This window comes from Hemicordylus capensis, chromosome 10 (genome assembly GCF_027244095.1).
Source record: "Hemicordylus capensis ecotype Gifberg chromosome 10, rHemCap1.1.pri, whole genome shotgun sequence".
In the NCBI taxonomy this organism is placed as follows: Eukaryota; Metazoa; Chordata; class Lepidosauria; order Squamata; family Cordylidae; genus Hemicordylus; species Hemicordylus capensis.
This window is the reverse complement of record NC_069666.1, coordinates 11669555-11684352: the sequence shown is the minus strand read 5'-3', so window position 1 is coordinate 11684352 and position 14798 is coordinate 11669555. Positions and strand designations below refer to the sequence as shown.

The window sequence follows — 14798 nt, the reverse complement described above, 5'->3', positions numbered from 1 at the left end:
ACGCGTGATTTTCCCATTTGACGACCTGGTTTATTCAGTCCAGTCCCAAGGATCTTTATGCACACATGGATCAATGTTAACAAAGCACAAATTAAATCAAGCATTATGGTGGTGAATATTTTTTTTAATCAAGGCCACATTTTAGAGACTTAAGTTAACAAAATGCTTCACAGGAAAGGAAAAAAAGTCTTCACAGAAGTTGGAACTTTATGGCCAAGCCAGGCGTGTGTAAAAAATAAGTTACTGAACAGGTGTCTTTTCAAGAATCCACCAGCTGGTTGTCTAGCTCTGTAATAAGAAGAAAACCATACTTTGAGTAGCTGCTGTGCAAACTCATTAAAATGGGGCAAGGTAGACTAGGAAGGTAGGACTAATTACAACAGTGGGCTGTAATTCACAAAAACGTAAGAGTCTCAGGTACAATAAGTTTTGGCTTCCTGGTTGCTTATTCCCCAACTAGTCTAATCCCAGCCAGCCCAAGCATTCAACAACAATAGGCCAGCTCCCTAGAATGACTGATCTAGCCATGCTTAGCCAGAAAACAGCCTCTTTCCCCAAGACTTACTACATTTCCCCCCACCCACTCCCCAAAAGGGGTTCTGTCTAACAGCTAAATGATAGGTTAAGCTCCTCACTGCATATTGACAGTATTTGTTCTGTTTATCATTACAACTGCGTGCAGTGCTGGAGGCATAGCAGCCTGCTAAGAAAAAACAAGCCTAACTGGAAATTGTAACGAGGGTATACTGCCCTATTGAATTTAGCAGGACTGAGTATGCATGGGTTGTATAACATCAGCTCCTTTTTTCACTATTTTTCATGTGGAATTACTAAGACTCCAGGAATCCAAATAAAGGAGACCCTCGTTAGCCGCGGTTTCACTAAATCCACGGATGCGTCTTGGAGGCCCCATTTTTTTATCTGCAGCATACACTGGCGAGTATGACTACAAAAAATTGCTTAATTCCAGTGACTCACAATGCTAAAAAATGTAGGTCAGAGATAGACAAGTAACAATGCTCATGTCACAGTGCCACCACTTAAGTACCAACTTACCAGCATCTTGACCAGTTCTTCCAAGCTGTTCTGGATATGTCCATAGACTTCATTAAAGAGCTCCTCCCTCGATTTTGTTCCATTCAACTGAACTGAAACAAACATTACCACTTGAAGATGGAGGTCTTGTGGCTGTGTTCAACCATCTCACTTTTAAACCAATTAACTAAGCTAATTTAATTGAGATCCTCATTGGGGACGGGCTAGCCCAATGGTAGAGCATCTGCTTTGCATGCATGAAGTCCCAGGTTCAATCCCTGGCACCTTTATGTAGCGCTGGGAAGAATTCCTGCCTGAAACCTGGGAGAACTGCTGTCAGTCAGAACAGACAATGAGCTAGGTGAACCAATGGTATGACTTGGTACAAGGCAGCTTCCTACATTACTAATTAATTTAAGTATTGCCATTTTTGGACTTGGTAGAGACAGAACAGCTTAAGCAATGTATATCTAATCTGACCAACATGAATTAGAAAACAGAAGTGTAGACTTTCAAGATTCAAATCTCTGATGCATCCAATCATCTGACTCATTTTGTCATCCTTGCCTAGCACAATGCTGCAGCATAGCTGGACAGCTTACAGAAGTCTAGTGATCACAGGCCTACTCTAAAGTTGCTTACTTCAAAAAAGTAAAAATACCTCCAGGCAGTCAGCGGAGCACCACTGTCACCTCCAGCAACAATGAAGAATTCCACATTATGACACGAGGCATGCCTCTCCCGCCCCCACCCAATCCCTTTTCCAGTCTGAAAACCTACCCAGTCTGGAATTAGGGCCCATCTTCAGTCTTCATATGCCATGGAGGATGAGCAGGAAGGCAATGCACTCCCCATCACACCCACCCCCCTTGCAAAGCTGCAGCAATCAAGCTCAAAAAGGGCAGCAAAACCCACCGTGCTGGGGGAAGACACTCTTGTGAGCAAAGCAAGGGAGGGATAGGCAATCACTCCAAGAACTATTTGCAAGACTGGGCAATTAATTTAACCAACTCTGCACTACTCAAACTATAACACAGTTATGAAAAGCCATTAACTGACCATTGTTTTAGTCCAAATAAAGCTAATCATTTAAACAGCTTTAGTGACCAATTGCATCACCTCCCCTTTACCACACAATATCATGTCCGAGGTTAGTAACTTGCAGGCCCCACAACCTAATTCACTTACCTACATCAACATCAAGATCTTCCATTAGCTTCTTATGTTTGACATACATGGGCCAGACGTGACCATCGAACAATCCAGGTGGATCTGGCACAGTGTAGTTCCTTGAACTTGATTGAGACGGGGGTAAAAAGAGATGAGAAATGGATTTGAACTTGTATTTGGGTTACTAAGCAGCAAATAAAACCCACAGTGCTCCTTTCCCATGTCAAATCTATGTATTTTGTCACCTTCCAGATTATGGAATACCTTCTGCAAAGATGTCTGCAGGTGGCTATTTGGGGTGGGGGGAGGGAGGCCTTACCTTCTCCTCCACTTGCATTCTTCATAGGGAATAGAAAGAAAGTACCGGTAGTCAAATACATCAATCAAAGGCCTGAAACAAAAGACGTGTCTTCATTTTTAGAAAGCAGAGCACTATTACCCAGGCAAACACATGCCTGTTGGATTATAAACAAAGATTGAATCCATCTTGCCTAACATCCTGTTTCCAACAGTGGCCCACCAGATGCTTCCAGGAAATCTACCAGCAGAGCATGATGGCCCCCACATCTTTATTTGTTCTCTAGCAACAGGTATTCAGAGGCACATTACCTAGGGTTTTGTAGGTGCTAGTAGACCTATCCTCCATTTTTTTACTCAATCCCTGTTAAAGCCATCCACTCTACAAAGCTCTTGTAAGGATTACTAAAACAAGGTATGTGATGCAACTGAAACACTCTCAAGTGCTAGGTAAGTATTTTTTTCCTCCTGTCAATTTGCTACCATGGAATGTTACAACTGCAAAACTTTGTTGATACAAAAGGAGTGACAACTGTTGCAGGGAGACATGGAATGACTCTGTAATTTGTTAAGACCGTAACTGTAGGGACAGCCTTGGTCAATCCAGAAATAAGTTACATTAATTTCTTACAAGTACAGTAATACTTACAAGCTACAGGGAATACAAACAGAAGAACTGTTTGCTAAGATATGAAAGTCTTATGAACCTCTCCCTAATTACAAGTCAACCCCAATTGCATCAGTGTTCCTCTTTCCTGGTTTTGTGCTCTGGTCACATCCCAAAGTAGGTAAATGTTATCTTTGGTTGAGCCCTGCCCAATAGCAACAGGAAATGAAGCTCAGACTGGCAGCTCCCCTTCATGTTATTCTGTACACACAATTAGAAGGCGTTGGAACAGTAAAGGTTAGCTTATCCCCACCTGTGCCCATGTAATCAAGATTGTCCAGACAACACTTGTCTCATTATCGGTCAAATACCTGCTGAGCATAAGCAACTGTTAGAAGGTACCAGATTAGATATGGAGCCTTCGCACAGCTACAGGAGTATCTGCAGTTTTATTTACTAGCAAAATAGGTCTCCAAAATAATCTGAAATTATAAAGCAATCATCCCATGAGAACTTAATAGAACCCTACCATGCTTCAGTTACCTGTAAGTATAAAGTAAGAATCCTTCTATGATAAGGATATGGATGGTGGTATCATTCTCCTCTGAATCCTCTACAGTTCTGGAATCTAGTGTATTAATGCCATGTGATCGTTCAAATTTGATTGGGTTCTTCCTCCAAGCATTGATGGTACTCATCATAGCATCCATATCCAAAGCACTAATAACTAAATACAAGATACCAGGAAAGCAATTAGGTCCAAAGACACACACAAGAATGGTCAATATCAAGTCATGAGGCTCACAAAAGCTACAGCAGCACCCGGATCAAGAGATTCCTTACCACCTTCTTGTGCAATTTGTTCTGTTCCTAAAGTTGGAAATGCTTTTTTCTTAATAACTAGTTACTGCATGGATATAAACAGAACTTACCATCATACTGTTTAAATCCATCTTCAACCTCTATCTCATCCTGGGGCTGAAACAAAATAAAAACTGTCTGCAGAGCTGCTCACACATTCAGTGCTCATTTTAAGAAGAGCAAGATGGGTAAAATATCCTATTGACAGCAACTTGCCGGTAGCACACTAGCACTGGTTCATCAATAAACTGATCTAGCACAGAATGACAAAGCAGTGACAAGACATGTTTCCCTTGATCTCACTATTATCAGAGACACCTAGTCTACTTGCAAGACGGAAAAGTCATCCAGACTGTAAGCTGGGATCTTATCCAGCGACTGCAGAACACACACCGCACCCCAACCCTCCCAAAGTAAACTGATATACTGCAAAACACAAGACATAAAAGGTATGAAAGGCACAAGACACCATTTCATTCCCAAATTGTGAGAGGAGGGATGGAAGCTGCTCAGCACAAAATGGTTGCTTCTTTAAACAACTTAAAACCCACTTATTTTTTACATTTTATATCCCGCTCTTCCTCCAAGGAGCCCAGAGTACTACATACTTAGGTTTCTCCTCACAACAACCCTGTGAAGTAGGTTAGGCTGAGAGAGAGTGACTGGCCCAGAGTCACCCAGCAAGTCTCATGGCTGAATGGGGATTTGAACTCGGGTCTCCCTAGTGCTAGTCTGGCACTCTGGCCACTAGACCACGCTGGCTCCCACTTAAAATGGGTCCAAGGTGGACCACAAAGGAACTTATTATGACAAAGTTATTTAATGAAGCACAAGAAAGCTGGTCTTGTGGTAGCAAACATGACTTGTCCCCTTAGCTAAGCAGGGTCCACCCTGGTTGCATATGAAAGGAAGACTAGAAGTGTGAGCACTGTAAGATATTCCCCCTTAGGGAATAGAGCCGCTCTGAGAAGAGCATCTAGGCTCCAAGTTCCCTCCGTGGCAGCATTTCCAAGATAGGGCTGAGAGAGATTCCTGCCTGCTACCTTGAAGCAGCTGCTGCCAGTCTGGATAGACAATACTGAGCAAGATGGACCAATGGTCTGACTCAGTATATGGCAGCTTCCTATGGCAACCTTAAGTGGCACAGCAGGGAAATGCCTGACTAACAAGCAGAAGGTTGCCGGTTCGAATCCCTGCTGGTACGTTTCCCAGACTATGGGAAACCCCTATATTGGGCAGCAGCGATATAGTAAGATTCTCAAAGGCACCATCTCACACTGCGCAGGAGGCAATGGTAAACCCCTCATGTATTATACCAAAGACAAAGACAACCACAGGGCTCTGTGGGCGCCAGGAGTCGAAATCGACTTGACTGCACACTTTACCTTTATGTTCCAATGATAGATAAATTTTACTACGATCGTAGATCAGACTGGATGTTCCTATGACATTAAGATGGCCAGTGATGGGTGCATGTGCACTATAAGCGTTTCGGAGGGCACAAAGCAAGAGAGGAGGCAATTTGCAAATGGACTGCGGGAAAAGGTCTAGGGAGTGCAGATATGGCCTGGAATCCATCAGTTCTTTAATGAAGCCATTTGAACCAAACTACATATGACTAAGAGCTGTGTGCTTAAAACTAGACATGCCCAATAATACTGTCTGACTTAGAATAAAAAGGCGGCATGCAGAGAACCCCCCTATCTCTCTCTTGCAAGTACTTTTCTCCTCAGCTGAAGTGAGCTCAGCAGGGAGAAATGTTTGGGCTTCAGGAGAAAGAAGTACTGCAGCAGCAAACAGAAGTGTTCTAAAAGCCTCACTCAGACACTCCTCCTGCTCTTGAAATTGGATACCCACACCCCACTTTCTACAAGCGGAACAGACTTGAGTTTAATTAAAAATAAAGTCAAAATACTATGCGAAGAGAAGCCAGAATTCACAATCTACATAACTTAAATGCAAGCTTGCATATGTGACTAAGAGCTATGCAAAGTACTAAAGGCCCTCACCAAAACCTCCACAAGTCCCAGGTATTTCCCCACTCATTTTCAAACTTCAAAGGCACAGGGGGTCTGGCTGAGATGTGCCCAGTATAAAATCCTATGGTTTTTATGACATATGAAGCTAATTTCTGCTAAGTCGGGCTCCTATTTTGTAATAGTAGCTCCCAGGATTCTGGTTTGTGGGTTTTTTTTAATCCTGCAAATCTCGTGTCTGCTCACTCCTAGTGTACACTGACTGACTGTTAGCAACTATCCAGAATTAGAAACAGTGGGTTTTCCCCAACCCTAACCTGAGATACTAGGGATTGACCTGGTTACAAACTTCTGTATGCAAAGCAGGTCATCTCTCCTCCCCATGTGCTTCCACAGAACCAAAGAATACACTCAACCCTGTTAAAGCTAGCACTGACTTGCACATTGAAAGCCCTTCTCTGCACCCCTGCTACCCTTGGGTTTCAAAAGATTACCATCTATACATCATGAAAATGTAACTGGTCACTCTTCAGTACAAAGACTTTTGGAATGGCTTGCACATTTTAAAACAGCAAGAACAAACAATAAAAAAAGTTAGTCACAGCAGCAGTAAAGCCAACAGGAACAAAGTCAGCATCAAAACAGATTAGTATGACAATAGCAACAGAACAAAGGGGCAAACTCCTCTTTATAGGGGGAGGAACCATTTCTGTGGATCTTACTGAAGTGAGTGGGCCCTATAGCTGCTTTTAGCAATAGCAATAGCACTTACATTTATATACCGCTCTATAGCCGAAGCTCTCTAAGCGGTTTACAATGATTTAGCATATTGCCCCCAACATTCTGGGTACTCATTTTACCGACCTCGGAAGGATGGAAGGCTGAGTCAACCTTGAGCCCCTGGTCAGGATTGAACTCGTAACCTTCTGGTTACAGGGCGGCAGTTTTACCACTGCGCCACCAGGGGCTCTGCTTTAATGCACAGCACAGGTTTACTGAACTGAGGGCTAATTCATTTTACCTATCTGCTTGTGTACACTGAAGGAGAGCCAACAGAGAAGTAACTGAGCGACTGCCCTGGAAAATAAAGAATAAGGATCCTCCCTGTGTTACCTTCTGGGGGGGACATCTGCAGCATATCAAGCACAACTCAGTTCGTGTGCACATGACCCCTCAGCATAGTCAGAGTCAGTCATGTGGACATGCAAGAATACACAATCCCTGGGGGGCAGTGCAGAAGATCCCAGGCACCATCCCTTCTACAGATGAGTCTAATTGCACTAAGACTTCCACAGACTATAACCTACATTTAAAGACTTCCGCTCACCTGACAATGCTACCTTGCACAGAAACATTCACAAGAATCAGTCCTTACAGCCTAACATGCTCACTGCAGCATTTCAGAAATTATATTTTGTAATAGGTTGCCTGCTTAAAGCCAGTTGCAGATTGCCAGACACTTCCCGTTTTCAAGATACAACAGGAAGTGAGTTTTCTGTTGTAACTAATGGCTATCCTTTCCTTCAGAATGGCACAGACATCAGTACAGAGTGTCCTATGTAGCCGTTATTTAAACAAGGGCATCCAGTACATGCTGTTGCAGGGAACATGGGAACGGGGGGGGGGGATAATGTATATTACATGAGTCACTCTCTCACCTTAAAGAAGTCATCTTGATGCACCACACTGCAGTTGGGCAGTGTTTGCATAAGTCTGTTGGTCAGGGTGGTCTTCCCCCCATTGGTAACTCTAGGACAGGAATATGGGAACATAAGAACATAAGAACAGCCCTGCTGGATCAGGCCCAAAAATGTCCATCTAGCCCAGCATCCTGTTTTGCAGTGGCCCACCAGATGCCACTGGAAGCCACAGGCAGGAGTTGCTGGTATGCTCTCTCTCCTGCTGATACTCCCCCGCAACTAGTACTCAGAGGCATCCTGAAGGTGGCCCACAGCCCTCTGACTAGTAGCCGTCAATAGACCTCTCCTCCATGAAGTTATCCAAACCCCTCTTAAAGCCATCCAGGTTGTTGGCTGTCACCACATCCTGTGGCAGAGAGTTCCACAAGCAGATCACACATTGTGTGAGAAATGATAGAAGGTGTGAATTATATCAATGTACATGCAAAATCCAATGTTTGCCAACTATAGAAATCTTCCCTCTACAGGGGAAAATGTGTTAGAAGACGGTAAGAGAATGTTCTCTCTCTCTCTTTTTAAAAAAAGGACATTTCTCTAACAGCTGTTTTTGCCAGTTCAAGATAGCTGCACTTCCTGTATCTGAACTTCCTGTATCTGCACATAGTGATTGAAAAACATTTCCTGACTGAAGAACCACTGTTAACCAGGCAAAGAGGCCCCTTTTTAAGGTGCTGAAGCTCTTTATTTGGCAGGGGGAGAGGAACTGGCCCGATCCACCCCCAGCACAGTACCTCCAGTGACTGTTGCTGGTGTCTGACATGTTTCTTTTTAGATAGTGAGCCCTTTGGGGACAGGGAGCCATTTTATTTACTTGCTTATTCATTCATTCTCTATGTAAACTAATTTGCAAACTTTTGTTGAAAAGCAGTATATACATATTTGTTATTGTTTTTGAAGATGGCTCTCGGGTCATCACCTATTATACTTCCCCCTTCTCTCTCACATACACAAGTTGCCTATTTTAAGATGTTTGTTTCCCCATGAACTTTTAAGAGATGGGATAAAAGTGTTTTAAACACATGAATTAGTACATTTTCACTTTTAATTGTTTCATAGTTCATGTACAGATGCTACTTACAAAGCTGCCCCCCCCCCGCCCACCAATAATTATCAGGCAGTTGGGGGGACTCAAAGTGACATATTCCCAAGAGATTCAGGGGGCTGAAAAGAGGACAGGAGATTTGTAAAAATCATCCCTCCCCCTTCCATGTGTGAGACTTTGCCATTACACAGAGTTACATTTAATTCTGCATGTACAGTTCGGCCTTTTAGGGCCTTTGACAAAGGGGACCCAGTCAAAAATCTTTAAATGGTAACCACAGAACACACTCCCCTTTAAAAAAAACAACTTGGTAATATTTTGATGTAAATACTCTCTCTCTTATTTCACAGTAATGACTGCTGCATGAATTACTCGCCTATATAGCACACAGATGCAACAAAAACATAAAGGTACCCGAGTAAATAAAGTGGTAGGCTGCCACTCTAATCGTCTATCCTGCTTTTGGAAAAGAGAAAAAGATGGTTTTAATTTTTAAATGTTGGTTTTGAATTATTTTAGTTTTAATTATTTTTAAGGTTTATATGATTTTTGTTTTGTTGATTTAATGCTGTAAAAGATTTTAATTGCAAACCGCCCAAAGACGCAAGTTTTGGGCGGCATAGAAACGGCGTTCAGTCACGGGTGTTCTCCCCCCGCCTTCTTTTTTAAAAATGAGATAATTTTTTTTTTAATAGTTCTGCCGCATTCTAGCAGCTGCAGCACTGAGACACGTGGGGACGAAGCCATCCCTTCCTCCTCGCGCGCGCGCTTGCTTCTGCCGCCGCGCCCGCTCCCCCCCCCCCCGGTCGCGCGCCCGTTTCCTCACCCGCCAATGCCGATGATGATTTTCATGACGGGTAGGACGCGCGAGGCTGGAGGCGGCGGCGGTTACACGCGCAGTTAGTTCCTTGGGAGACGGAGAGCCAGAGACGCTGGAGGGGACAGAAAAAGAGGGCGAAGAGGAGAAGGAGAAACAGAAGGACAAAGGAGAAAAAGGGCGGACGTCAGCTGCCGAGGGGCGCCATGGTCTCTGCGTGAAAGGGCGGCAGCACGGAGAGCCGTCTCCTCCCGCACGGTGAAGCGCCCGGGCGAAAGAGAGCCCCGCTCCCCGCGCGACAGAGGTTTCCCTCTCAAGCCCACCGCCCTAGCGCGCGCTAATTGGCCAGCCGTCTCTGCTGCCGCCAATGGCGCGGTCTCAGGGTACCGGCTCCCTTTGCAGCCCGGGCCTCGGCTGCCCAATGAGGGAGCGGAAAGAAGAGGTTCGGCGCCGATTGGTCGAGCGCTTTCTGGTCCCTGCTCTTCTCCTACCCCTCCCTCCTCCGTCGCGTCCCGCCCCGCCCTTGCAGAGACTGTACCGCGCATACACGTTGCTCTTTTTCTCAATACAACCTGACTGAGGGAAGACGCAAGAGAAACACGAGACGGGCGGGGAATGCCCTTTACACCCGGAATTGTTCACCCACACACCCCCAAAAAAACCTCGGGAACGTGGGACACACACACACCAATTTTTAAACATCAAACCAAAACTACAAGCTTATCTTCTTTTCTACAGGGAAACAAAACCAACTGTGTTAATCTGTATGTTTAGGACCTTGCCTAACACTGTCTGAAGCTCTGATTAAAACTTTGCATATATCCAGAACCAAGTTTTTAAAATAAAAGTCGGGAAAACTACCTCTTTATTCCATCATGTGCTACACAGGGGAGGATAGGCAAGTACATTTAGCTGAGTACATCTGGGAGGGAAACAAAGTAATAAAAAGTTCTCCAGCAATCAACTTTTTCTTCAGTGCCTTATAGTGCAAATGATGAGTTGTTTCGAATGTTTTGGGCTTCTTTTTCCCTAGATAGAAGGCATGTCTGTGTACAAATAACTTGCAACTTGTGTGAGATTAGCATGTGTGGTCATTGCACGCATGTATTTTGCTGTGGGTACATTCTGAGAAGCCCACATTATGTTATTAATTTGTTTAAAAGATGTTGCCCATTTCATCACAGATGTATACTCCACACCATTCAACAGAATGATCCTCAGGGTGGCTTACAATCGATTGCAATAACTATTTATACATACACACTATTACGAGGTTTGTTTTGAAGTGTGGTAGTATATGTGGAACTTAACAGGATTGGGGCCTCCTTGCACCTTGCAAGCTTGTCATCATCACTAATTTATTGCAGCACTCAAATAATTCCAGGGGCTTCATTTACTTCATTTATGTGTGTTCAAAACTTGACATGCATCAAGCCTTCATAAAGGCTGCAAACTTATACACACATGCTTGGGAGCAAGTGAACCAAATGAGCTTTACTTCCAAGTAGAAGTGCCTGGGATGGTCTGTAAAAAAAAGCAATATCATGTGTGTGTGGCTCCACCCAGAGGAAAGCAAAAACCAGAATGGTAAAGGGAAAATTACAATCAAATGTTGATAAGATAAAGCTGATACTTGGATGAGTTTCTGCTTATATAAGGAATGCTTCTTTATCCTTCATTTTAGTAAGTTTGTTGTGTTAAGGGGTTATCTTAGAGTAAGTTATGAGTTGTTTCTTAAATGTCTTATTTATCATTTATAAGTACTCTTATATATTTTATCATAGTAATAGCAATGTTGTTTCCCTGCCATGCAGCTATTTAGGCTAGGTTAAAAAAAAAGTAGTAAAAATATTAAGTAAGAATACCTGGAGAACAAACAGGGGAAGTTCCTTTCTGAGTTGTGTGTCTGGTTTCTATGGTGTTCTATTGTTTAGTTTAAGAAAACATTGAACTACAGAGCAAGAAAAGAGGTTTTCTTTGTAATATAAAATATGCTGGTGGTTGTTTAGTAACAAAATGGTATGATGACACTAAACCAAAAGCCAGGTTTATGGAAATGTCTCTAAAAAAACAGCAACCCTGACTTCTGCAGTACAATACTAAACATACTTATTTAAAACTCAACTGAGTTCAATAGGACTTAAGTGTGTTTAGGAGTGCAGCTTGAATGTCTGCTAATCCTAGTTTAGTTGTATGCTAGGATAGGGAAGCTGTTGTTGTTCTGTCTTTGAGCTATACTGTATCAGGCTGCCTGTAGGCTAGAGCTGGGCCAAAAGGATTTTTCCTTCTTCAGAGTATCACTTGTGCTTTTTAAGGTCAACTTGGTATAACACAGCTGCTGTGAGTTCTTATCTTGACTATGTTCTACCAGCAGCAGGCTTGGACAGAGACAGGCTCCAACCTGAAACAACTAGGATTTATTTCCTGTTGATCCCTCCCCCCGCCCCCAATTTAAGATCTTGTGTCACTGGTAAGGGCAGGGATCTGGAGGTAGGGGGTAGTCTTCATATTTCACATCTATCCTTCCTCTGCAGTTACTTCCTGTAAGAAGTGCCTCATGTGAACACTCATGTTGATAGAGATACTATTACATATGTTTATATGTGGATGGCCCAAGGTATTACAGTGCCTGGGATGAGATGCAAAAATCTGTCTTGCTCCACCTTTGTGGGAGTCAGCCAGGGGCGTAGCAAGGCTAGAGTGGGCCCAGAGATAAGATTTTAAAATAGGCCCCCCCCTCACTGAAGCTCAGCTCATGAAGTAAAGAAATCTTAAATGAGGATGAATAGTGGTAACAAAAAGCATAGTAAAACATATATCTATAGCTATATCTCCTATGTGCCACAATAGAACATCATCCTAAATTATTTTACACAGGTTTTGTAAATTGTGGATGATGCAAGGCATTTAATGGTACTAGAGAAAGACATGCTGTTCTGGTAGCTCCAGGTCTTAAGACTTAACACTCACAGCAATTTCGCAGGATGAATACAACTGAAGGATGCCCAGGCGGGTGTGTGGCTGGGGGAGTCAGTCATGTGACTTGCCTCTGGGGGGCCCCCCAGACAACTGTCTCCCCTTGCCCAATTATAGTTATGCCCCTAGAGCCAGCCCCCCAAAACAAGCTTTACAAGTGTTAAAAATGGTGTAGGTGGTGGGGACGGCTGCTAGCATCTGCCTCTTCTCCCTCTTGTGTTGCTTGCAGGCTTTGTATCTTGCCACTCTGTTGGTGCCCCATTAATCAGCTGCCTGAGTTGACTGCCCCCTTTGCCTCATGAAAGGGCTGCCCCTTGTGCTTATATCTCTAAGATCTTGAGTAGTTCAAGGTGGGTTAACTGCTTAGCACCACAGCCTAACATGTTGTTTAGCTTTCTTGTACGGGCATGAAGTGGCAAGGTTCACAGAGGGATGGAGGGAAAGGAAATGGCTTGATATTTAAGATTTAAAACACACACACCTAGGAATATGTGTCCCTGGGTATCTAGATCTAGGCAGGTTACAACAACCGAATGATGCTACGATAGGCGGCAATTTCTTGCAGGAAATAGCAACGTCCAGTAGCATGTCCTTCATCTGTGGAAAGATTAACAAAATATTGTAACCTTTCAATCTTCAGGCTACTACGGGGCACAACAATGACGGAGCTCCTGTTGTGTTTTAACTGTTGCATTGGTGACCAGCCCCAGCCGGTGAGCTGACCTATGAGCTAAGTTTCGGCTGATAAACTCATGGGTGGATTTAAAGTCTGGCTTTGTGATTGATCTTGTTATCATGCAGCTCTAAAAACACTGTGTTCTAAGAATTGGTAGAAGATGTTGGAGAGATACTAACTTTCCTCTTCTGTGCTTTGAGGAGATGGGTGGCAATACTTTATATCTATATGATGGGTGGATTATTGCTCAAACCAAGTAGGAGGGAAGCACATGTGACACACAACAGACTGCCATAACAGTACTAATGAACATGTTTAGTGTGGACCCATGCAGGAGGTAGGGTGAGGCAGTTGCCTCGGGTGGAAGGAGGAGCATAGGTGGAATGGTGCATGGGTGGGGCGGAGCAACAAGCGTCTCCCCATGCCCTGCTGCCCACTACAACGGTCCTTCATCACCCCACTGAAGGCATGCTGTCTGTTTTCCCCTCCTCTCCCTGCTGAAGTGAGCCTCTTTTCCCCATTTTCCTCCTAACTGCAAGCTAGGTACATGGCATGGTGACACAGTTTGAGAGTGCTTGCATACTGATGCCTCTGAAAATTAACATCCACCTGAAGATGGGGTGGGAATTGTATTGTTTGCCTTGACAGAAAAAGATGTCTTGGATTGCCCTTGAACTAGTCAAACGCTTTGTAGCTAGAATAGCTAATAACTATTAATGTCCATCTTATAATGGCAATCAGAGTTGTGTTGAGTAAGATTCCCCCCCATTTCTTCCTCTCTCTCCTTACTCTAAAGAAGAAGCACCCAAGACTTGACAGGCACATGATAGGACAGCCAATGAACTTTGTGCACATTACCCATATTGGAACAAAAGAGATGGCCAGTAATTCTTCCTCAGTAAGTATCTGTGTACTTGGGGTGGGGGGAGCAAAAGATGAGTGGTACCTTAATGTGTGGTGATCTCAGCATATTCAGTAATGGCCATCAAGCTGCAGCAGAAATAATCCATCCAATAAAATTGAAGTCTCTATCTTGACTTTCAGGGTTCTCTTTTTCAAGATCACAACTCCTTTAGTATTCAGATTCAGAGCAGCACAGTCTGTGTTTTTTTTATTTACACATGCAGCACAGCAGAGTTGGTGTATGTGCTAAACTCTTTCAGAATAAAGTAGGAATACCTAGATTTTCCCTCCTCATATTTCTATGAAGACTTAATATGATTTGAAGTTGATTCATGAGCATTTTAGGATACAATCCTACATATAACTTGGAACCAAGTACCAAATAATACAGTGACTTCATTGGGTTAAAGAATAATAGAGCTGGGGTTCATGGTGGTTGCAAAGAGGACCTCAATACAAATGAAGTGTGTGGTGAACTGGCATCTTTCTGGATATTAAAGTTACTGGGAGGTGTAGGGATTAAACTAAACAGATGTTGGCCAGAGCCATAAACCAAATGCTCGTGAATCTGTTAAAGAGTTCTTTGGCTGGAATTGAGGGGTTTATATTAATATACAGATCTGTTTTCAATAACCACAAACTGCTGGGACGTTGAGTGCAAATCAAACTAGAGTGACTGATACAATATGCCTCTTCTAGGCTGGACAAATCCAGGAACAGATGAAATCCAAAGGCGGC

The 14798-nt window shown here is 43.4% G+C and overlaps 1 protein-coding gene and 1 long non-coding RNA gene across 2 annotated transcripts; one reads left to right on the top strand and one right to left on the bottom strand.

Moving 5' to 3' along the window:
• Positions 1–103: 103 nt before the first annotated feature.
• On the bottom strand, positions 104–9677 carry LOC128334998 (nicotinamide riboside kinase 2-like). Its single transcript, XM_053272699.1, has 8 exons — positions 9515–9677; positions 7605–7695; positions 4042–4087; positions 3653–3836; positions 2525–2596; positions 2224–2330; positions 1057–1148; positions 104–288 (listed from the first exon to the last, which is right to left on the bottom strand). The coding sequence occupies exons 1-8, from the start codon at positions 9538–9540 to the stop codon at positions 283–285; spliced, it is 624 nt and encodes a 207-aa protein (XP_053128674.1). The 5' UTR covers positions 9541–9677; the 3' UTR covers positions 104–282.
• A 1479-nt stretch (positions 9678–11156) lies between these two features.
• Positions 11157–14798, top strand: LOC128334715 (uncharacterized). Its single transcript, XR_008311370.1, has 4 exons — positions 11157–11220; positions 13122–13194; positions 13957–14055; positions 14760–14798. It is a non-coding gene; the product is annotated as an uncharacterized LOC128334715 (long non-coding RNA).